The 23596-nt window shown below is 28.4% G+C and overlaps 3 protein-coding genes across 4 annotated transcripts; 1 reads left to right on the top strand and 2 right to left on the bottom strand.

Moving 5' to 3' along the window:
- The first annotated feature begins 22 nt into the window (after window positions 1–22).
- Window positions 23–3064, top strand: LOC130975823 (uncharacterized). The gene has a single exon (XM_057900555.1). The coding sequence runs from the start codon at window positions 23–25 to the stop codon at window positions 3062–3064; it is 3042 nt and encodes a 1013-aa protein (XP_057756538.1).
- A 438-nt stretch (window positions 3065–3502) lies between these two features.
- Window positions 3503–5349, bottom strand: LOC130975822 (uncharacterized). Its single transcript, XM_057900554.1, has 3 exons — window positions 5315–5349; window positions 4054–4418; window positions 3503–3958 (listed from the first exon to the last, which is right to left on the bottom strand). The coding sequence occupies exons 1-3, from the start codon at window positions 5325–5327 to the stop codon at window positions 3503–3505; spliced, it is 834 nt and encodes a 277-aa protein (XP_057756537.1). The 5' UTR covers window positions 5328–5349.
- A 9021-nt stretch (window positions 5350–14370) lies between these two features.
- LOC130973281 (protein NRT1/ PTR FAMILY 7.3-like) lies at window positions 14371–20089 on the bottom strand. Of its 2 annotated transcripts, none has more exons than XM_057897738.1 (5): window positions 19929–20089; window positions 18919–19060; window positions 17889–18106; window positions 15889–16445; window positions 14371–15647 (listed from the first exon to the last, which is right to left on the bottom strand). In XM_057897738.1, exons 2-5 carry the CDS (start codon window positions 19040–19042, stop codon window positions 14738–14740), a joined length of 1809 nt encoding a protein of 602 aa, XP_057753721.1. In that variant the 5' UTR covers window positions 19043–19060; window positions 19929–20089; the 3' UTR covers window positions 14371–14737. The 2 variants fall into 2 exon arrangements, with proteins under 2 accessions (XP_057753721.1, XP_057753722.1); XM_057897739.1 differs by having other exon boundaries at window positions 18919–19052; window positions 19929–20082.
- Between the last annotated feature and the right edge of the window lie 3507 nt (window positions 20090–23596).

Here is a 23596-nt window from a genome sequence, read left to right as displayed (position 1 = left end):
ATTCGCATGGACCTCCGCTGACATGCCAGGAATAGAACCTTCTATTATAACACACAAATTGGCACTGAATCCAGCAGCTAGGCCGATCTCCCAGAAAAAGAGAAACCTCGGCACCGAAAAGCGACAAGCATCAATTGCCGAGGTACAAAAGCTCATTCTTGCAAACTTCATCAGAGAAATCCGATTTACAACATGGCTCGCTAATGTGGTTATGGTAAGAAAAAACAACGGTAAGTGGCGCATGTGCGTCGATTTCACTGATTTGAATAAAGCATGCCCAAAAGATGCTTACCCTCTCCCTTGTATTGATACACTGGTTGACAACTCTTGTGGCTATGGTACTTTAAGCTTTATGGACGCATACTCTGGCTACAACCAGATTCTTATGCACAAAATGGACCAGGAAAAAACGGCTTTCATAACTGAAAACGGAAATTATTGCTATAATGTCATGCCTTTTGGTCTAAAGAATGCAGGAGCCACATATCAGCGGCTAATGAACAAGATTTTCCAGCAGCAAATCGGCCGAAATATAGAAGTTTATGTTGATGATATGGTCGCCAAAACAAAGCTCGGCGACTCTCATATTCAAGACCTAGCTGAAATCTTCGGACAGATCCGGCGATACAACATGAGGCTAAATCCAGAAAAATGCGCCTTTGGAGTGCAGGGAGGAAAATTCCTCGGATTCATCCTCACAAGCCGAGGAATTGAAGCAAATCCAGAAAAATGTCAAGCAATACTCGCCATGCAAAGCCCATCCACAGTAAAAGAGGTCCAACGGCTAACAGGACGATTAGCCGCTTTATCTAGATTTTTACCATGCTTAGCACCTAAATCGTCAAATTTCTTTCAATGTTTAAAAAAGAATACAAAACATTTTGAATGGAACCAGGACTGTGAGCTGGCCTTCCAGAAATTAAAAGAGTTTCTTTCAAAACCCCCTGTCTTACAAAAGCCTACACCCGGCGAGCCATTATACTTATACTTATCTATCACTGACAATGCTATTAGTTCTGCACTTGTAACAGAAACAGATCGGAACCAACAGCCAGTCTATTTTGTGAGCAAGTCCTTACAAAACGCCGAGCTTCGCTACCCAAGGTTGGAAAAGCTCGCCTTAGCTCTACTGTTCTCATCAAGACGCCTCCGACCATATTTCCAAAGTCACACAATCATCGTCAGAACAGGACAACCTTTGCGGCAGGTTCTTTCAAAACCCGAATTAGCAGGAAGACTAATTAAGTGGGCTATCGAGTTGTCAGAATTTGACATTCAATATCAGCCACGAGGGTCGGTCAAGTCCCAATACCTCGTAGACTTTATCGCCGAGCTTACAGAACCATGCTCAGACACATCAAGTCCGACCTGGACCTTATTTGTAGACGGGGCTTCCAACCCTCAAGGCGCGGGCGCTGGAATACTACTCGAAAATTCGGATGGGATAGTGCTCGAACACTCCCTCAGATTCTCATTCAAGGCCAGCAACAACCAATCCGAATATGAAGCCCTCATCGCAGGGCTCAGGTTAGCAACCGATCTACATATTGATAGTTTAAGAGTTTACTGTGATTCATTATTAATTGTCCAGCAGGTAAACCACACCTTTCAAACAAAAGACCCGATCTTATTAAAATACTTGGATATTGTTCATCAACTGTTACAAAATTTTTCAACAATAGACATCATTCATATTCCTAGGGAACAAAACCATAGAGCAGATATTCTGTCAAAATTAGCAACTACACAGACAAACACCACTACCCTCCTACAGTCAACACTAGATAGGCCGAGCATTGACACACATAACGTTCTAAACATTGCTGATAAAGAAAATTGGCAACAACCTTACATTCAATACCTCCGTTCGGGAACAATTCCGAGCTACATTGACAATAAGGCTAAATTTAGAAGACAGGCTTCATATTACACACTGTTAAATGATAACCTGTACAGGCGAGGATACTCTCGACCTCTATTAAAATGTCTGAACAGGGCAGATGCCGAACTTGTACTATCAGAAACACACGAGGGAATCTGTGGAATACACTCTGGAGCTCGAAGCCTATCACAGAAAATCCTTCGAGCCGGTTTCTACTGGCCAACGATATGGGAAGATAGCAAACACAAGGTCAGAACATGCGATAATTGTCAGCGACATTCGCCGACCATTCATCTACCAGCAGAACATCTTCATCATTCAACGGTAAGCTGGCCATTCGAAAAATGGGGAATCGATATTCTAGGACCTTTCCCCACTGCTCCAAGACAGGTAAAATACTTGGTAGTGGCAATTGATTACTTTTCCAAGTGGATTGAAGCACAACCTTTGGCAAAAATCACATCCGCACAAATGATAAGCTTCATTTGGAAAAACATAATATGCAGATTTGGCATACCGAGTAATATTATAACTGACAATGGCCGTCAATTTATCGACCAAAGTTTTAAAGCTTTTTTGCAGAATCTTAAAATAAAACAGCATTTCTCTTCAGTCGAACATCCACAGTCAAACGGATTAGCAGAAGCAGCCAATAAGGTTATTCTCCAGGCTTTAAGGAAAAAGTTAGACGATGCAAAAGGCTTATGGGCCGAGCTCGTACCAGAAGTGTTATGGGCATATAATACTACCGTTCATTCAACAACTAAAGAAAGCCCATTCCGTTTGGTATACGGATCTGAAGCCATGATCCCCATAGAAGTCTCACATGGCTCCATGCGAACGATGGCCAAAGAGCATGACCAAGCTCGGCAAGCAGAGCTCGATCTAATCGAGGAAATACGAGAAACAGCAGCTATTCGACACCGAGCACTGCAACAACAACTCAGCCGACGATATGGGCAGAAAGTAAGACCGAGGACCTTTAACACTGGTGACTTGGTACTCAGAAAAACCGAACAAACCCGCCGACCTCCTTCTCATGGGAAACTTGCTGCAACATGGGATGGTCCCTACAAAATAGCTGAAGTCCTCGGCAGAGGGGCGTACAAGTTGGAAGACATTAATGGCACTCAACTTCCTAGCACATGGAACGTCGGCTCCCTAAAGAGCTACTACAGTTAGTAAATCAGCAGGCCAGTACTCTTTTTCCTACCACGAGAATTTTTCCCAAAGGGTTTTTGCTCGTGAAGGTTTTAACGAGGCTGGCTTACCTTGAAAAAATTATACATTCCACAGGTACTGCTGTTAATACATTGTAATTTGCATTTCACTTTAATAAAACTGATAACTCATTCTCCGAATGGGACTTACTCCAGACCACATTACACTCCTTTAAAGGAGAAACAGATTACATCTAAAGTCGCATTATTACTATACGAATGCGCAAATCCAAACTGTCATTAAAGCCATCCGAAAGGCAGCAAAATACACGGAGGGGAAAGCAAACAAACCCCAATCAAAACAGTTTTCTGATAGATAAATACTTATACAAAATATTACTGCTCAGTCATAATAAGCCAATTCAAAACAAAAAATCTTTTCTTATCTAAAAAGAAAATATCAGTTATTGTCACCACCTTCTTCCTCTTCATCATCAACAAGCTTATCATCCCGAATCACTTTACCGGGATCCATAGCCGAAAAGTCTTCTTCGGGACACAAAAACCTCGCCTGATTTACAGCCCGTTGAAAACCCTCAGCAAAAGCATCCAGCACATCTCCTTCCCTACGATTCTCAAGATCTTTCATCTTCGCCGACACCTCAATCACCTGAGTACTCAAACTCGACAAATCATTTTCCTTTTTCTTTAGCAGACCAGCAATCTCCTCATAACACTCTTTTTGGACTTTTAGTTCATTTTCAACCTCGGACAGCTTTTTCTTTAAATCAACTATGCTCGTTTCTTTCAACAAAAGTTGTTCCTTCAATTCAGAAACTTGCGAAACTTCGCCAGCCGACTTCCTATGTTTTTTCTCTTGGCTACGACCAATGCAAGCTAGCCGAAACCCCAACACCTAAGTACCCACAGATCAAATTTCAGTAAAAAAAAAAAAAAACAAACAAGAACAACAGATACCTGCAAAAACTGATCCACACCTATATCCCCAACCTCCTCTACTCTCCTAACGTCCGTCACAGTCTGAACGACTTCATCAGCAACAATATTGAATGGAAACTTTTGGCTCCACACAGACGAGCTCTCGCCTTCCTCTTCAAATACGTGTAACCTCTGTTGCTTCGTCCAAAAACTTGATAAATCATCCAGCCGAACATTTTCATCCTTACCTTGCACATCTCCCGACAAAGTTGAATCTGTCTTCCTTTTCTTAAAAACAATTGCCTTCTTCCTCGGTGGGGGCTGATTAACCTCGGCACCACCATCAGCCTTATCCTGATTAGACGACGAACCCTCAAAGTTTTTTGCTTTAAATCGAGACCTTAAGCTAGATGCGGTCACCCCTGGAAAAGCACCAGCTGAAAACACCGAACAGTTATTTAGTTAGGCAATCAAAAAAAAAAAAAAAAACATAACATTAAGAAACAGTTTTTCAAAACCTTACCAAAGTATTCTATAACAGAACCCTTATCTTCCTCCCAAGGAAGTAAATCAGACACAGAAATCAAACCACTTTTCTCAACCATCTCTAGCAGAAATGAAATTATACACTCATTTTCACCATTTATGAACTCGGGGCCGAGTATGTGTTGCGGATGGCAACACCAATACATAGGAAATTTCTCCCCCAAGTTTTCATCAATATAAAAAGGAAATTCTTCATCAACAGATTTCACTTTCAGATACATTTCCTTGAAATCCTTAAAAGAAGATTTATAAAGTTTAAAAACCGAAAACCCTGGAGTACTATTCAGATTAATCCATACACCTTTCCATACCCCCTTAGCCTGAAACAGACAGAAGAACAGTTCTAAATCCGGCTTAACCTCAAGGAAATCCATCAAACCTTGGAAACATCTAATAAAAGCCCAACCATTAGGATGTACTTGGGAGGGCGCACAGTTCAGTTGTTTCAAAACACTACATTCGAAACTAGTAAAGGGAAGCTTCACTCGCAACTCCTCCATGACACAGCTATACATATAAAAACTCTGAAAATCGCTCCTTCTATGAAAAACACGATCCGACCGGTTGCATGGCAACAGTTCCAGCCGAAACCCAGCCCTAGCTATCCTACCCAGATTTACCCTGTTGACACTCTCAACGTCAGAAAACAGTGAGCCTCGAATGTGCACGTCCCTGTCAACCCAACTATAATCCTCAAAACTTTCGATTTGGGGTAAAAACTTTTTCTTTTTATCACCCATTCCCAAGAAAATTTAACAAACGAAAAAGTAGGAGAAGGTTTACTAACCTCTAGTACTCATGCTTCTATGAAAAACTGAAGCTTCAAACTTAAACAGGAAAACAGAAAAGCCACCCTCCTTCCAAGCCACTAATTAAATGAACTTTTCAGTTCCATCAATTAATCCAAACCACACATCAACACCCACTTTGAACGGTTATGAACAAACTTGGGAAGTTGAACCAAATCATAATAACTATACACAAGGCCCAATAAAAACAGGCCCTACACTACTACATTTTGAAATCCCTAAAAAAAAAAATAATAATAAATACTGCTGAGTGAGCCACGTTGACCTGGGGGCTCCATACACCGAGCTATAACCCGGCAAAAAAGCTCAACCCGTCTCCTCAAAGCCAGGCTAAGCTTGGGGGCTGTGATATGACCAGTAAGATCGGTTACGAATTATAGCTCGGTAACGCACCCACAATAATGGCCGAACATTCGCAATAATCAGCATTTATCTCCATAACGTCGGACATGCGGTTAATGCTCACCTCAGACGTTACAACTTAGACAAAACGGTCATCCCAATCCAAATTTATATAAAAGCAAAGGACAGAAACGAAAGAGGTATGCAATCTTTCTGAGAAAAACTCCTCATATACTTTTCACCTATTAACTTGAGCGTCGGAGTGCCTTTGCAGGTACCCACCTCCACTTCTCTCTTACCGACGAAGTCCGGGACGTATCTTGGGATCTTGCCGACCTTACCAGAAGAAGCGACCTATACCTCGGCTCAGCCCGGTAAGAACAAAATTTAATTTAATTTTATTTGTAAATTGAAAAATATTTTTAATTTTAATTTTATTTATATTCTAAAATTTTTTATTTTATTCTATCCGATTGATTTTTTATATATATTAATAAAATAAAAAATAAAAATTTAAATTTAAATTAAAAATAATAAATTTTAAAAAAATATTTAATATAAAATTATAAATAATATAATTATTAAATTTTTAATAAAATTAAAATAAAATAAAAATAAATATTTTATCATCTTTTATTTAACTCTAAATTTTTATAATATTATTTTTTAAATAAAAAATATATTAAATTAATAATTTAAATGTTAATTAATTTAATGATTATTTTAAACTTTTACATAATATATTCAAGATGCGGATAAGATATAATAAAATATACTAAAAACTCAACATTCAATCTTACCAACAAACAAATTTACACCACACTTTATCTTATCTACAACAGATTGAATAGACAATCTTATTTGATCAGATTAAATCATCAGACTTAATATACTCCATGACACAGTGGGTAAGGAGTGTATTATCTACATGGCATCACATGTGTCGTTGCCGTGCAGGCCCGTGACTCCTTCCCCCCTCCTTCTTCAAGGATTTCCTCTCTTTCAACAGTAGACACAACTCACTAACCACACTTCTTTACATCCAACAACGAGCAACAGAAAAAGCAATAATCAACAACTATCTCAATTTAAAAAAGTTAACAAGTTATTTAGACTCAATTCAAATAAATAATTTAATAAAATTTAAACAAAAATAATATAACAAAATTTATATTAAAAATAATTTATAAATAAATTATTTTATATTTATATTTTTTGGATAAACTATCAAAAATATATTTAAATAATTTTATCGTCGATAAAAATGTACTCAAATTTTGTTATAGAAAAAAATAACTTCAAATAATTTTAAAACGCTATAAAAATATTCAATATTAAATATACATTTCTCAAAAAATACTCTAGAGCTTGAATTTTAATACGAGTTTTTGCAAACATTATTAAAAATTGAGATATTTTTATTCTTAAAATTTAGTGACTTTTTGCTAACTATATATTTTTTGTGATTTTTTAAAAGTATTATTGGTTGTTGACAAAAGAAATCACAAAAAAATATATACTTAACGAAAAATCATCAAATTTTAAGAATAAAAGTATCTCATTTTTTCTAATCATGCTTGCAAAAAAATAGATCAAAATTCAATCTCTAAAATATTTTTTGAGAATACATATTTAATGTTAGATATTTTTGTCACTAAATTATTTGAAGGTACTTTTATTGATAACAAAATTCGAGTACATTTTTGTTAATGACAAAATTATTCTGGTATATTTTTTGTGGTTTATCTTTTTTTTTTTTATAGAATTACTTATTTTAATAAACAAGAGTGATAAAATAAATTTTGAAAAAGAGAGAAGCAATATTTTTTTATTTCTTTAAAAACTCTTAAATAATTTTTCGAAAAATTAAAAATATCTTTTAAAAATTATACCAAATAATATTAAAGTGACTTTTTATAATTTAAAATAAAAAAAAATAATTTTTGTCACTTTTCAAACTGATTCTTAGTCCATGATGGTGATAACTAGTTATGTATATTTTTTTTAATCTGAATTAAAAAATATATATGTGTAGTTATTAGTTAAATTAGTTAGTATTAATTAATAGTTATGAAAAATAATAATATATAATTAAAGAGTAAAATTATTTGTATTATATGTTTAAATCTATGATTTTAGTATACGTTAGTTTTTTTTGTTTGTTTGTTGAACAAAAAAAAGTTTATAGAATTTGTGAGTGAAATTAGTTGGTATTAATTGTAGTTATAAAAAATTAATGGTTTACGATTAGTAAGTGAAATAACGTGCGTCATATTTTTAGATTTGGGCAGCTATGAAATTATGAATATATTTAAATATATATTAAATAATATTTAATTATTATTTATGAAAAATATGATTATGTAATATATACAATTAGTGAAGCTTTGTAACCCTATACGTATGAATTTAGTATATTAAATAATATAATATATATATATATATATTTAAAGAGTTAATATTTAAATTAATTTTTTAAATTTGTCTTAAACCTTAAATTATCTTTAGAAATTTTAATTGCTTCCATTTATGTTTTAAATTTTCATTCGTAATTCACATTAATTTCTTAAATAAATTTTGTTAATGCCGACGTGATGTGGCCATATAAAATGAAAAAAAAATGATATTTTTGTTAGTGATACATGACATATTGATATAAACTGTAATGCTATATATTATAACATAATTTATTTATTTATATTTCGTATAGTAACATTATTTATTCACATGTCATTAGTATATTATTATTTTAATTGATTCAAATTAGTCTCTAAATTTTTATTTAGAATTGATCATTTTAATTTTTAAAATTAAAAAATATGAATCAAAATAGTCTTTAAAATATTTTTTATTTTGTATTTTATAAATTTAAAATTATTAATATCTTTTAAATTTTCTAATGTCCTTTCTATTCTTCACATATAGATTAGACGAAATTCTTATTATATAATTAAAAAAAAAACTATTTCAAAAATGTTAAAATATGAAATTAAGAGCTGATGATGAAAGATGTTTTAAGATTTTCTTATTTTGTTTGTTTGCTTTTGCTAGTGTTGTGAGGAGTGTCGAAATTAGTCCCACATCAAAGAAAGTAAGAAAGAGTGAAAAGTTTATAAGATGAGAGATCCATTGACTTGACACCTTAAAATTTTGAGTTGGATGTAGTGTCTTTTCATCTTATATCACTTGATTCGTGAAGGTTTTATTTTGATAATGAATTTGAAAAAGAGAAAAAATGAAAAAAACAAAAAACAAAAGGTTATTAATGTTTATATAAAAGATAAATTTAATCATTCTCTTTATATATTTTTTTAAGCAAATCATTTTGTAATAATTTTCATATACGTGATTTTTTTATTAATTAATTAGTGTTGATGATAATAGACATAATTTAGATCAAAATACAAAAAATTCATATTGTAGTCAATTATGTATTATCTTATTCAATAATATAACTATATGTTATAAATTTATTAACATTAAATTATTATAAAAAAATATACGATTAAAATAAAAATTTAAAAATATTTATAAGAAATTTTGTATTTATGTAATATATAAAAAATATAAAAAAATTAATAGATTCAAACAATATTAATAATTATAAACTCATGAAATAAGAATGGGATTTTTTTAAGTGTAATCGAGATATGTTTAAAGTAAAATTATTTACTGTGTAAATGAGATAAATAATAAAATAGATTTTGATAAAAATGGTATAAATTACCTATTTTAGTAAATAAAATATTTATTTTATTTATTTAAAAAATTCATAAATATGAATGAAACTATTCAAAGACTAATTTAATTCACATTCTTTAATTTTAAGGTTTACCATGAATCATGAACGAAAATTTAGAGACAATTTGAATAATTTAAAATGATAATATACTAAAGACACATGGACAAATTATATTATACCGCGTAACACATAATTGATACGTGAAAAAATTGTGTTATGACATATGATATTATCGTCCATGTATATTAGCATGCCACATCTCAATAAGGTTATGTTTAGAAGGAAGACTAAAATTAAAAAATAGAAATTAAGAGATTGAGACTAAATTAAATCTTTGCATCATGTTTAGTTTAAAATAAATATAGATATTGAGAAATAAATTTAGACTTTAAAAAATTATATGAGAATATTTTTGAAAAAAATATTAAAATTTTAATTTTTGTCCCTAAAACTTTCCGTCACGTGTGTCCCCAATTTATACCGATAATGAAGCGAAAGAACTGAAATTTTTGTTCCCGTCTCTAATTATCAAGTACAATTCTCAGACTTAGTCTTTCAATCTCAATCTTAGTTCTATAAAACAAAGACAACCTAACAGATACATTATCCCTTCATTCCACATAGTCAAATGTTATTATGACCTATGGTACTGACTATTGACTATTTACGTTAGCATGTTACATTAACAAAAATTATTTGAACGGCTAATTTGAGTTATATATAGAATAAAAGTTCAAAATTCAAATTGAAGTAATTAAAATTTCAAAGGCTAATTTAAAGTTTGAGACAAATTTCAAGAGATAATTTAAGTATTAATTTCACATTTAAATATTAAATATGTTAAAATATTTAAATATAACATTTAAATATATTTTAAATCAATTCTAATTAATTTTTTAAACTCAACATATAATTTGATAACAGACATTTGTGTCATATTTGCTAGTAGATTAAAAATATCTCTTTCATGCTTACTTCGTCAGCCATATATATTATTTAAAGTTGAACGAAACCATCAAATACTAATGCATGCTATCTATAAAAAGAAAAAAGTTTGATAACAAAAATTTTTTAACTATAAGTAACCAAAATTTTCTATAATTTACTTCATTTATATAATTTAACAACAGTTTTATTTTTTATCTCACTCTTCTATCAATTCACTTATCATATTCTTATCAGCCCCACTTATTAATGACATTAATTATAATATCATATTTTTTACTATCACGTATTCTTGTAATCAATACTTAATATTCTTTTATAATTTGATTTTTATATTTAAGAATACAATAAAGACTAATAATAATTATAAAAAATGATGATGATAATTTATATTAAATGAGTTTATTGTAATTAATTTTTTGTTTCTGTTAAGTCATTTATCATCTTTAAATGGGGATACAAAACCTGAAAGCTACCCTAATATGGTTTTGTTTTCGTTAATTCAATTATTTTCATTCAAAATTCACGTACAACTCTAATACCATTGCAAGCACAATTAGAATAGGTCAAGGAATTTTACAAGAAGTCGTCTTTATCATTGCAAATAGTATGACATTTGAATTCAACCTTAATACGGTACTTATGATAAAAGGTACCGAAGAATTTGAATAACAGACGGACTCACTCGACAAAGTTGTTGCCAGTCAACTAATTTTCAAGAATATGAAAAACCACACTAGTTTTGATAAGGTATGGTAATAAACTGATTTTTTTGTGTTTTTATGTACATTTTTAATTATATTATACTAACTAAGTTTATACATATAACATTCATAAGTTCATATACATAACATTCATTATTACATACAACTAACATCTAAAAATTAAATTCATGTTTATTAGAACAATTACATTCTTAAATTATTCATACGTTATTGAAAAAAAAACAATAACATCACATGAATTTTCATATATAAAACTTACACTTTTAAATACTTGAGAAAAAATATGATCATTATATATATATTTTTAAACTAACACCTCTCTTCTATGTTGTACGGACACTGACACGGATACAGGACACGACACGGCACTACACAGGACACGCCGACACGTGAATTTTAAAATCTTATATGACATAGAAACATGCATACATATAAAATTAAAGTATTTTTTAGATAAATCATAATGATATTTTGATATTTTATTAATATTAAAATATAAATTAATTTTTTTAATTATTTTTAATGTCTTATTTTAATTATATCAAATACTTAAAATATTTTTTATTTTAATAAATAATAATATATATTATATCTTATTTTATTTCAAGAATATATGTTAAGAATAAGATTGGACACGCTAACACGTGATGATATTTAGGTGTTTTCAAGTGTGTCTGGAAAATAATTTTTTATTTTTCGTTAAGACACGGTTAGACATAGTAGATACGCGTGTCGGACGAGTGTCGATGAGTGTCATGTCCAAAATATGTCCGACATATAGACATAATAATTCAACAGAGTATCCATACTTCATAGCTTCTCTTTATTTTTATACTCTTATTGAATTCATTCAAACAATTTTTTTCTCACCCACAATTAAAAAAAATAGCTCTTAAAGGAAGAACACTCACTCACGTTCACGGTTTATTATTCTTTTTACAATACTTCATTTATATGTTTTTAATTAAAGAGGTACAATATATTCCCTGCGAATTTATAATACGTCTTTTGTGGATTCATAATACACCTTTTAAAAAAAAAATATGAATAAAATTTTATATCCAATAAAATTCTTATCTAAGTTTATCCAAGTTGTTGTAACAACTTTTCAAATTACGCACTTTTCTCCTTCTCCTTGTCCGTTTCTTTTTCCTTCTCATTTTCCTTCTCCTCCTCCTCCTCGTATTTCTTCTTCTTCTTTTAAATTCACGAGACTCTTCTTCTTCCCTTCTTCTCCTCCTCCTCCTCCTCCTCCTCCTTCTTCCAAATTTACACACGCAAATTTTTTTCTTTCCTTCTTTTTCTCCTCCTCTTAGAGATTATCAATTCAATTCAATTCAGAATACCTACGTCTATTCAATTAAAAACAATTCAATTCAATTTATAATAAGCCGAACATGTTATTAAGGTAAAACAATTGTTTAGTACTAAATGAACGGAACATTATCTATTATATAAAATCAAATTCAAACAGCTTTCTGCAGAATGAACCGAACATGTTATTATGGTGAAACAATTGTATAGTACTTAATGAACGGAACATTATTCATTATATAAAGTTAAATTCAAAACAGCTTTCTGCATAATGAACCGAACATGTTATTAAGGTGAATCAACTATATAGTACTAAATGAATTATCCATTATATAAAATCAAATTCAAAACAACTTTCTGCAGAATGAACCAAACATGTTATTAAGGTAAAACAATTGTATAGTACTAAGGCTGCGTTTGTTTCTGAGAATAGGACAGGATAAGACACTGATAGACAGAGACACAAAATTTTGTGTTCTTGTATTCTGTTTGGTGATAAACTAGAACAAATTATGAAAAATCAGTTTATTCTCATTTTTTATTAAAAAATTTGAGATGAAAAATATAATAATAAAAAATATAATTATGAAAAATTAACAAGAATAATAAAAGAAAAAATGAAAAATAAGTTGTGTCTCTTGTTAGTGTCTTCGTGTCCTTCCTGTCAGGATGGACACAAAATACACTAATTCAGTGTCTCTGAACACATTGTCTCTGTCCATGTCTCCTCTGCCAAACACGATTTTGTGTCTCAGTGTTCTATCTCTGTAAACAAATGCAACCTAAATGAACGGAACATTATCCATTATATAAAATCAAATTCAAAACAACTTTCTGCGTAATGAACCGAACACGTTATTAAAGTGAAACAATTGTATAGTACTAAATGAATGGAACATTATCCATTATATAAAATCAAATTCAAAACAGCTTTCTGCATAATGAACCGAACACGTCATTAAGGAGAAACAAGTGTATAATACTAAATGAACGAAACATTATCCATTATATAAAATCAAATTCAAAATATTTGTGTCTATAATTTAGAGATTATCAATTAAATTCAATTCAGAACACCTTCGTCCATTCAATTCAATTCAATTTAGTAATTACATTCCATTCAATTCGATTGAAAAAAATAATCTATTAACAAAATGTTGGTGTTGTTTGGGATGACGATAGCAAAAGAGGAGAAGAAGAAGGAGGAGGAGGAGGAGGATGCATGAATTTGAAAAAAGAAGAAGACGTATGTGTGTATTTGGAAGAAGAAGAAGAGCGCAGGTAGGAATGGAAACAAGTCAAGCCAGGTCAGACTTTACTCTTAACAGGCCAGGCCTGTAATAGAGTATATTGACCTTAGCCTGGCCTGTAGTTTGGTATAGGCTTTTTAATGAGTACTGAGTCTGGCCTGGCCTGAAGTCTGTCAATAGGCCTGTTTTTTTTTAATAATAATTAAATTTAAGATATGATTTAATTTTTAAAATTATAAAATATAAAATAATAAATTTATGAATAATATTGATACAAAATACACGTATATAATTAAAGAGACAAATAACTGAATGGATAAAGATATAATTGTAAGATAGAAGTCCCAAATTCAAATCTTTCTAATAGCATTTTTACTAGTATAATAAAACTATGGGCCTATTTTCTATTACACGCGCTCTTGAATGTGTAGCAATACCCTAACCTCTCGTGGATTGTTTTAAAAAAAAATTTATGTTCCACCAATTTAATCCCATAAATTGTTTGTGTTACAAAACGCTTTTAGAATTCTATTAAATATTAAATCACCCAATAATTAAGTGTTACACCAAAGCCAAGACAATATTAAAAAAATTAGCCAAATATTTCAACCCTCTAAGACAAAAATTAAATGATAAATGTTGTTAATTAATTCAATGAATATAAGTAGCAAAATTAGGTACCATATATGCTAATGCTATATATGAATTAAGCAAGATAAATCAAGACTCTTCATTACAACAAAAAAGTACAAGGGAAACCAAATACATTTTCTGAAATATAATAAAATTACTCCATAACACACCACCAGATACAATATGTAGCTACTAATATAATAGAACCATTTGCTCTGCCTAGAGAAAATGCAAAACCAGTTTCTCCAGCTTCACCGCAACTAGTAAAATTTAGGGTGGTATATACAGAGATCTATATGTCATTATTCTTTGTCATATATGTTTTCATTTTTTTTTTAATTTGAAACTCTGATAATTTGGGATATCAATTTAAGCATGTCCAAATTTTTACAGTAACAAATAAGATGAAAAGAAACAATATGTGTGTATGTATATACACACACACACACACTACACTTTGAGATCAAAATCTTTGACTTTGTTGATGTCTTCTTCTTCTTCTTCATCATCATTGTTCCCTTGAAACTTGATATATTTATACCACCTTGCCCAAGCAATATAAATAAGAAAATCTGCAGAAGTTAATACAGCTAAGAGGAAATAAAACCTGTCCAAATGTCCCTTGTTAAGGTTTCCAGGGATCCAACCAGGCATATCTTGATCCTTAGCAGAAATCTTCATGACAATTGCAACAAGCAAACTACTAACATAGTTTCCAAGTGAAATTGAAGTCATGCAAAGTGCACTACCAAAGCTTTTCAATGCATCAGGTGCTTGTCCATTGAAGAATTCTAATTGACCAACATACATGAACACTTCAGATGCACCTATTAGTACATATTGTGGAACTTGCCAAAATATGCTAAGTGAACTTGACCCTGACCCTGATCCTTCATCACAATTGTTGTTGCAACCTTTTGATGCATACTTCAATCTAAAATGTTCAACCAACCCTGCTGAAATCATTGCCATGATCGCCACGATTAGGCCGATTCCCATCCTCTGGAGCTCTGTTAGTCCTCTGGAGTTTGTTTTTCGCGCAACGAAGGGGTCGAGGACTCGCCTGTAGAAGAAGATAAATGCTGCAACACTGAGGATATCGAAGCTAGACATGCTTGCTGGAGGAATGCGGAAAGATGAGATTCTAGTGTCCATTGCATCACCTTGCTCAACAAAGAGTGATGCCATTTGAGTAAATACAACTGAGTAGAGTATTGTGCATAGCCAAATTGGGAGTAACCTTAGTATGCATTTCACTTCCTCAACTTGTGTCACAGTTGATACATGCCATGGATTGCATTTGTTTTCTTCCATTTTTTTTACATCCTTGGTTGTCATGTATGCTGCTTTATCCAAGAAACTGCCAAATTTAATCAGGGTATGTATCAATGTTTCTATAGTTTTCAAATTGTGCTGCATTGTATAAAATATAGTTTGCTATATTGTATGTGATGTAAGTTAATCTCAGAAACTTTATATTTTTAGAAACAAAAGGATATCCTAAACATTGGAATCAGCCAAAAAAATTTATATGTAACAAGTCCGAAAATATTAAGTAAATATTAATACGTGTGTATATGAATGTTAATTGTTATGCATACCTAAATCCTTGTGTGTGTAGTAATTTCCTGCCATAATTGGTTGAAAATTCTTCACCCTCAAAAAGTTCCTCCTCAGGTTCTAGCACCTTGACTTTCCACTTCCTCATAGCAGCTACAAAAACTTGGCAAAATCTAGGTAGAGGGTTCCCACTCGGCTTGAAGTACCTATACCTTGGTGTGCCACAAATGAACAAAACCAATGCCATAGCAGAAGAACCAGCAGAGGCCCAAAACCCAACAGTCCAAAGCCCATTATCCTCAAAATAGTCCAAGATGGTGTTTGAGAATAGTGAGCCAAGGTTCAATGCCAAATAGAAATAGCTGAAAAATGCTATCTTTGAGTGCCCTTCATTAGGATCACCTTCATCAAATTGGTCAGCTCCAAATGTAGCTATGTTGGGTTGGTACCCTCCATTTCCTAAGGCTATTAGGTAAATTGAAACATAGAATATTGCATTGTGATATGAAGAATGTGATCCACAATGAAACTTTGCATCACCACATCCCTTAGGCTTCAATAGGAATATGTATGAGGACAATGATAATGCCACCAAACCCTATATATAAATAAGAAAACCAATACAATTAATTAATCATCAGCATCAATGTCCCAATAACAACAAAAATAATAATAAGGAAAATTTCACTCCTCTTCTCTCTATTTATAAAATATATATTTTTCTCTCTTATAATTTTTTTAAAAATTTAATTTATTTTAAATTTTTTATGTTAATTAATATTAATTTTATCTATTTTTTTAAAAAATTTATTTTTTATAAAAATACCCTTTAACAAAAATTTTATTTTTTTGTCATTAAAAATTCTTACCAAAATATCCTTTAATAAAATTTTTTTATTAATTAAATTATATTTTTACTAAAATATTTTTTTCTAAGATACCCTTCAATAATTTTTTAATTATTAAATTATAATTTTACTAAAATTTTCGTTAACAATTATTTTTATATTTTATTATTCATTTTTTAATATCAATATATATTATTTTAACATTAAATAAAAAAATCTTACCACTGTTAATATGTATAAGAATTAATATATATTGATATCGAAAAATAATCTTACTAAGATTTTTTTATTTAATGTTAAAATAATATATATTGATATCAGAAAATTAATAGTAAAATATAACTATAATTGTTAATAAAAATTTTAGTAAAATTACAATTTTATAATTAAAAAATTATTGAAGGATATTTTAGAAAAAAATTGATTTAATTATTAAAGTTTTTTAAAAAATATTTTAGTAAAAATAAAATTTAATCAATAAAAAAATAATTTATTAAAAAATATTTTAGTAAGCAAAATTCAATGACAAAAAAATAAAATTTTTACTAAAAGGTATTTTTGTAAAAAATAATTTATTTTTTCTTGAAAAATAGATAAAATTAATATTAGTTAACACATAAAATTTAAAATAGATTAAAGATGGTGTTTTTTAAAAGCTATAAAGAAAGAAAATATACATTTTTAAAATAGAAGGTAGAAAAATGTCATTTTAGTGAAATTTTCTCTAATAATAATCATAATCATATTAGCTATACACAAAAAATCAGCCAACAAATGAGCCATCTATATTATAAAATTATTCATTCCAAAAACTTAAGATAATAGGAATAAATAATACTGTTTGAATTTATTTAATTTTTGTATAAGTCTTCTTTTCTTCTTTTATTTGTCTTATGTTATGTCAAGAATCAAAATCTTAACAAGTTAACCTTTTATACATAGAGCTTTAATATTATGTCAAAAAACTATTTATTCTAAAAATTTAAGTTAATAAGAGGAGTCAATATGAATAATTATATTTCTAACGTATAATATACATACTAAAAACACAGAATACATATTAAAAATGCATTAAACAACATATTTATATAAAAATATATAATAATTTATTTAGTGGCTGATTTTTAGTTTGTTGATAGCAATGTAGTAATAATTAATGACACTTATTTCTAATTTGGTAGATGTATACTTACAATAAGAAAGATAAGTTGGAAGAGAGCACAAGTAGCATACCTTCCTAAGTAAGAGTCACTTAGGAAGGCACCAAGAAGAGAGAAGAGGTAAACAGTCCCAGTCCATTTGCTAACATTGTTGGCAGCATCAGCATTATCTTGGCCCATAACTCTTGTTAGAAACAGTACCAGATTCACACCCACTCCAAAGAATGCCAATGTTGCAAGCCCTTGGTTCACTACAAAGAAAAAAAATCATTATATGCTTTGTGCATGAATTATAGACATGAAAAAACCGCAAGGCTTGGTTGAGTGGCAATTAGGTTTGCCTTGCTCTAAGGTGCACGGGGTTCAAATTTCAGTTGAGGCTGATTGTTGTTTAAGAACCCATAATATTCATGGTAGTGTGTGTAAGTGTGTTGTGTAAATGTGTGAAACATGGGTGTAATGCTTAGAATTGTGGCTGTACAATCCGCTTGACCCGAAAAAAAAAAAAAAGACATGAAAAAGATTTTTATTTGAATTTTATCCTTTACAAGTTTTAAAATTTCATCATTTGATTACCAACATTAATCATATGAATAAAATTGATTTTCAGTAAAAAAAATTATTTTTGTCTTCTTATTAGTATTTCAAATTTCAAATATTAAACAATTTATATGTATTTTATGTGTCTGTATCACTGTATGTATATGTATGTATTTATTATTTAAAATAGTAAACAAACACAGAAATAACTCACATATGGTACAGTGACGTGTCCAATTTGTATAATGAATCTAACTTTATCTTTGTTTATTTATTTATTTATTCCAATTAAGAATTGTCTTTTAGGAAAGACGAAATAACGGATTACCACATATTTTGGTATGTCATCAGTGTCCAACAAGCAATGCATGATGCATGCTTCAATTTTGTGTAATGTAGACGGATCATACAAATAGAAATAGAGTTAAATCTTCAAATTTTACGGGGAAAATAAAATAATAAATTAAAATAAAAATATTCTCTAGAGTATGTTAATTGGTTTAATTAGTACTCATTATTATACCTAAAATCAAAATTCCTGCAACCCAATTTCCAGTTCTATCTCTAACTGCTGGATGACCATGCATGTCTACAGCTCCATCCATGGTGCATACCTCACTCACTTCCTTCTTCATCTTCTTCTCCATTTTATATTTCCTGTGTTTCTTTAGGGGCAATAATAATAATAATAATAATAATAATAATAATAATAATAATAATAATAATAATAATAATAAGTACTAAAGTTTTGTACACAAATTAAACCTAGCTTGCATTATTTGGCCTTGATATATATAAATTTAAGAATGCTTAAATGATATAATATAATTGAACAATATATAAAGGGAACATACTTAACAACCTAATGAGATTTTGAACAACTCAAAGATCACATCATATATAGGTGATATTTTTTAAAATGAAGTCTATTAAATGCATATATGATATACATGATGTTACTTGTGATTATTGGAGATATATCTTGAAAGAAGAGTTGTTTTCTATATACACCATACTAATTAATTTACATACTAAACCAATTTTATGTCACAAAACAAAAATTACATTCACACCACCATCATTAAACAATATGCGAGTTAATCCCATACATAATACAAAATGAGTATATTCAGGCATGCAGCCATGCATGCATGTAATAAATAGAAAGACAGATACAAACTTAAATAAGTATAAAAAATTTAAGGTGAAAATTCATGTGCAATTGACTTCATGTGAAATTGATAATTGAGAACCGTAAGATGATTTAATTGATTTGACTAAATTTTTATCTAACAACTCTCAACAATCAAATTCACGTGAAGTCGACTGAATTTGAACTTTCACTAAAATTTAAATTCTGTCTATAACAATTTATTAAATAATAATATTTTTTTAATTAAACTTATCAAACTGAAAAATACAGTGGAGAATCAAAACAAAAAAATAGAGACACAAACTTTTAAATTAAACTTGTAATAATAATCATAATAGAATTCTATCAAGAAAAAATAATGGGAATTCCAAGGAACTAACCTCTTTATCAAAATGCAAACAAAGCTATTATTGCTGTGCCCAATTAATAATAATCTTTGAAGTGGTGGTGATGAAAAATATTTGAATTGAATGAGAAGAAAATATTTAACCAAGAGAGAACTATAGCATATATGTATAGTAATAAGTAATAAGTAGTAACTATAGCTAGATATATATGAGCAAGTTGAAGAGTAGGGCATGGTATATATAGAAGTTAAGACTTAGGAGTTAGGAGGAGATATCACGAGGATTAGGTTACTATGTTGTATCAAATGTACACGTAGAAAGAGACAAGCAATTGAAGAGGTTTCTCTCTTACTTTAATTTCTAATTAAGTAAGAAGCGTGATACAGTTGGATACAGGCCATGAAAAAATATAGTAATGCATGCCTAATATATGCTATATGTATCACAATCATCGTAAAGTGATCATCAACATTATAATATATATCAATGTCTTGATGATATTATTAGTTATTACATCATGAAGGTGTGGTCCAATTAAGCAAGCTGTCATTGATAACTACATTTTATGAAATAAGAGAGACACCGTGCACTATTTTTAAATTTAATTTAGATCTATTACTTTTTATAATAACTTTACCTAAAGTTCATCAGCCAAATAATTAATAACGAAATATATATTACTAATTAATAACAATTTGAACGAAAAAAATACATAAATTATTTAAAGAAAAATAATGCTATGTATTTATATTCAAGATAATGTTTAACTAACTAATAGGTTGTATATAACGTTTAGCTATAGAAAATGATGCATAAAGTTTTGTCCTTTAGATATCACACATCTTATTATTATCTTAATGAAATTAAGATTTTCCTTCACAGAACAAATAGTTAGAGATTTTCCTTCATATTAATTAAAGTGTTGCAAAAACTATGAAAAATATTTCTACATTAAAAGATAGGAGACTAACTATAGGATATATTGTGAATTAAAAAGGGCTATTATTATGTATAAGAGGAAACTTGATATATAAACTTATTTTATACTATAATAACTAAATATATATGATATTTAATTTGAATACAAAGGATTATTATTGATTTGGCTATCTTCTATATTTTAATAAAACCGTCTTAGAATGAAGGAAGCTCAAAGTATACGTCAATTACTTATGAATAGGCCATCATAAAACATGTGGTTATAATACAGAAATTCAGGGGAAGCAATCTATCATCACTGAAATTCAGAAGAAGTACTTATATTATTGTTTGTTGATGCTTTTACTTAACAAACTCCTTTTTATGCAAAAATTGTGGTGACTTATTAAGCTATCAGTATCTTTTAAAAGTGATATTTTATTCCATCTTTTATTACAATAATTAAAAAAAATAAAATAAATACATCTAAATAAATTTAATATTTTTTTAAAATTAAATACATATCCAAAATACAAAACCAAATAAAATTAAAATTAAAAATTAAAAATTTCTAATTTTTGTTTCAATTTTAGTATTTTTAATTATTAACCGATTATCATTTAAATATACATTCAAATTTTAAATTCAGTAAAATTGAAGATTTTAATTTTAAAATTCAAAAAATAAATCTTAAGAGTTTTAATTATTAACCCACATATCTAAAACCCCTAAAAGATATTATATTTTGAACTAATATATTAGATATACCTTTATTGAATAAGATATAAAAAACTTAGCTTAATTCTTTATTTTAATAATTTAAAAAATGTTAATAACAAATAAAAATTATTAGATACATTTTTATCGAATAAGATATAAAAAAATTAGTTTTATTTTTAACGTTTAAGTTTAAATTTTAGATTTATAATTTTATATGTGTTTTAAACATATTTTGTATATAAGTCAATAATTTTAGATGTGTAAATAATTAAAAAATTAACCAATTTTTACAAACATATATTTTAACAATTTTAAAAGCGTTAATGCTCAAGTAAGTAACGATAAAATCTAACAAATAATAAAAAAATAAGAAATATTACATGATTTTTTTATCAAATAAGATATAAAAAATTAATTTTATATTTAACATTTAAATTTAAATTTCTGATTTATGATTTTGGATGTGTTTCAGAAATATTTTATGTATCACTTAATATTTTTAGATATGTTACACTTAAAAACAAAAACGAATTTTTACGAATATACATTTTAATAATTTTAAAAGCGTTAATATTCAAATAAGTAATGAAAAATTTTAACTATTAAAAAATTATTAGATAAGCTAATAAGGTATAAAAAATTAATTTTATCTTTAATGTTTAAATTTAAATTATAGATTTATGATTTTAGATATTTTTTTAAAATATTTTATGTATAACTTAATAATTTTAGACGTGTAACGATTGAAAAAAATAATTTTTACGAACATCTTTTTAATAATTTTAAAAGCGTTAATGTTTAAATAAGTAATGAAAAAATCTAACTAATAATAAAAAAATTTTGTTAAAAACTATAAACCTTTATTAAATTTTTGTTTGTTATCCTTTTTTTCTCTCAAATACCTGCAATTGCTGTTTTATTTATCTTTAATTCGGTCTAAGTATTTTATATTGGTGGTCTTCTCTAATTATTCTAGAGATAAAGATTAAAAAAATGAAAGAAATGAAGAAAAATAAAAGTGAAAAAAGAAGAAAAAAATATTAATGCATAAACTGATAATTTATTTATTGTTTAATTCAAATATTGATATAATTTTATTAAAATTTTATTTAACAATGATCATGAATAAGTTTTGAGTTAGCATGCATAGTCACTGGAGTAAAATAAGAACAAAATAGCATGACTCGTCTAATAATAATAATAATAATAATAATAATAATAATAATAATAATAATAATAATAATAATAATAATAAAATATTAAGCTATGAAATATGAAGTAGTAAATTTAATTATAGAGGAATAATACTCTTTTATAAAATTTTTATGAAAAACGTGCATGAAAGAAGAAAAAAAAACGTATGAGAGAGAGGAAAATGTACAAAAAAAATAAGAAAATGATAAAATAACTACTTTATAAAATCAGTAAAAAGTTAGAGAAATTATAATATTTAAAATTTAAATTAACTTTAATTATCAACATTTTTAACTACAAACTAAAAATGTATTTTAATTAAAAAATTTAATTAAATAATATTATTTAATTTAAAAAGCTGATTGAAGGCTAAATTTTAAAGGAGACGTAGCATTTTTCTTCAGCTATATATATGGTTATTAGCATTGGGATACAGCTTGCACATTAGTAGTGATGCATGTTGATTCAAGCAAATTCTTTTGAACTGGAATTCAGTCAAATAAGTTGATTATGACAATGTTTCCTTGTAGCATTGTTTGTTTGTTACGATGAGTACATGGCTTATTCATTATAGAGATGTTTAATTTTATCAAATGGATAAATTTTTATGTATTAGATTTTGATTCGTGACATAAATTAAAAGAATTATTTTTATTATAAAATATTGTTATATTTTTAAATTATTAATTTGATTTTGATACCAATTTAACAAAAATCTTATTAAACAATGATTCTATTTTTTATAAATTTTATAATATTATTTATTTTTATTTTTATTTTATTATCATTTTGATAATTTTTTATTTTATGAATTTAATAATTTTTTATGAGTTAAATTTTTATTTATAATTTTTATAATTATTATAATT

Source organism: Arachis stenosperma, chromosome 4 (genome assembly GCF_014773155.1).
Source record: "Arachis stenosperma cultivar V10309 chromosome 4, arast.V10309.gnm1.PFL2, whole genome shotgun sequence".
NCBI classification, from domain to species: domain Eukaryota; kingdom Viridiplantae; phylum Streptophyta; class Magnoliopsida; order Fabales; family Fabaceae; genus Arachis; species Arachis stenosperma.
This window is presented reverse-complemented; position numbering and strand designations above follow the sequence as displayed.

Coding starts and splice junctions, on each gene's coding strand:
- LOC130973281 (XM_057897738.1), bottom strand. CDS start 19,042: ATGGAGAAGAAGATGAAGAAGGAAGTGAGTGAGGTATGCACCATGGAT. Junction 18,107..18,918: donor TGCAGGAATTTTGATTTTAG/GTATAATAATGA, acceptor TTTTCTTTGTAG/TGAACCAAGGGCTTGCAACA. Junction 16,446..17,888: donor TCCAACTTATCTTTCTTATT/GTAAGTATACAT, acceptor ATTTATATATAG/GGTTTGGTGGCATTATCATT.
- LOC130975823 (XM_057900555.1), top strand. CDS start 23: ATGCCAGGAATAGAACCTTCTATTATAACACACAAATTGGCACTGAAT.
- LOC130975822 (XM_057900554.1), bottom strand. Junction 3,959..4,053: donor ACGTTAGGAGAGTAGAGGAG/GTTGGGGATATA, acceptor GTGGGTACTTAG/GTGTTGGGGTTTCGGCTAGC.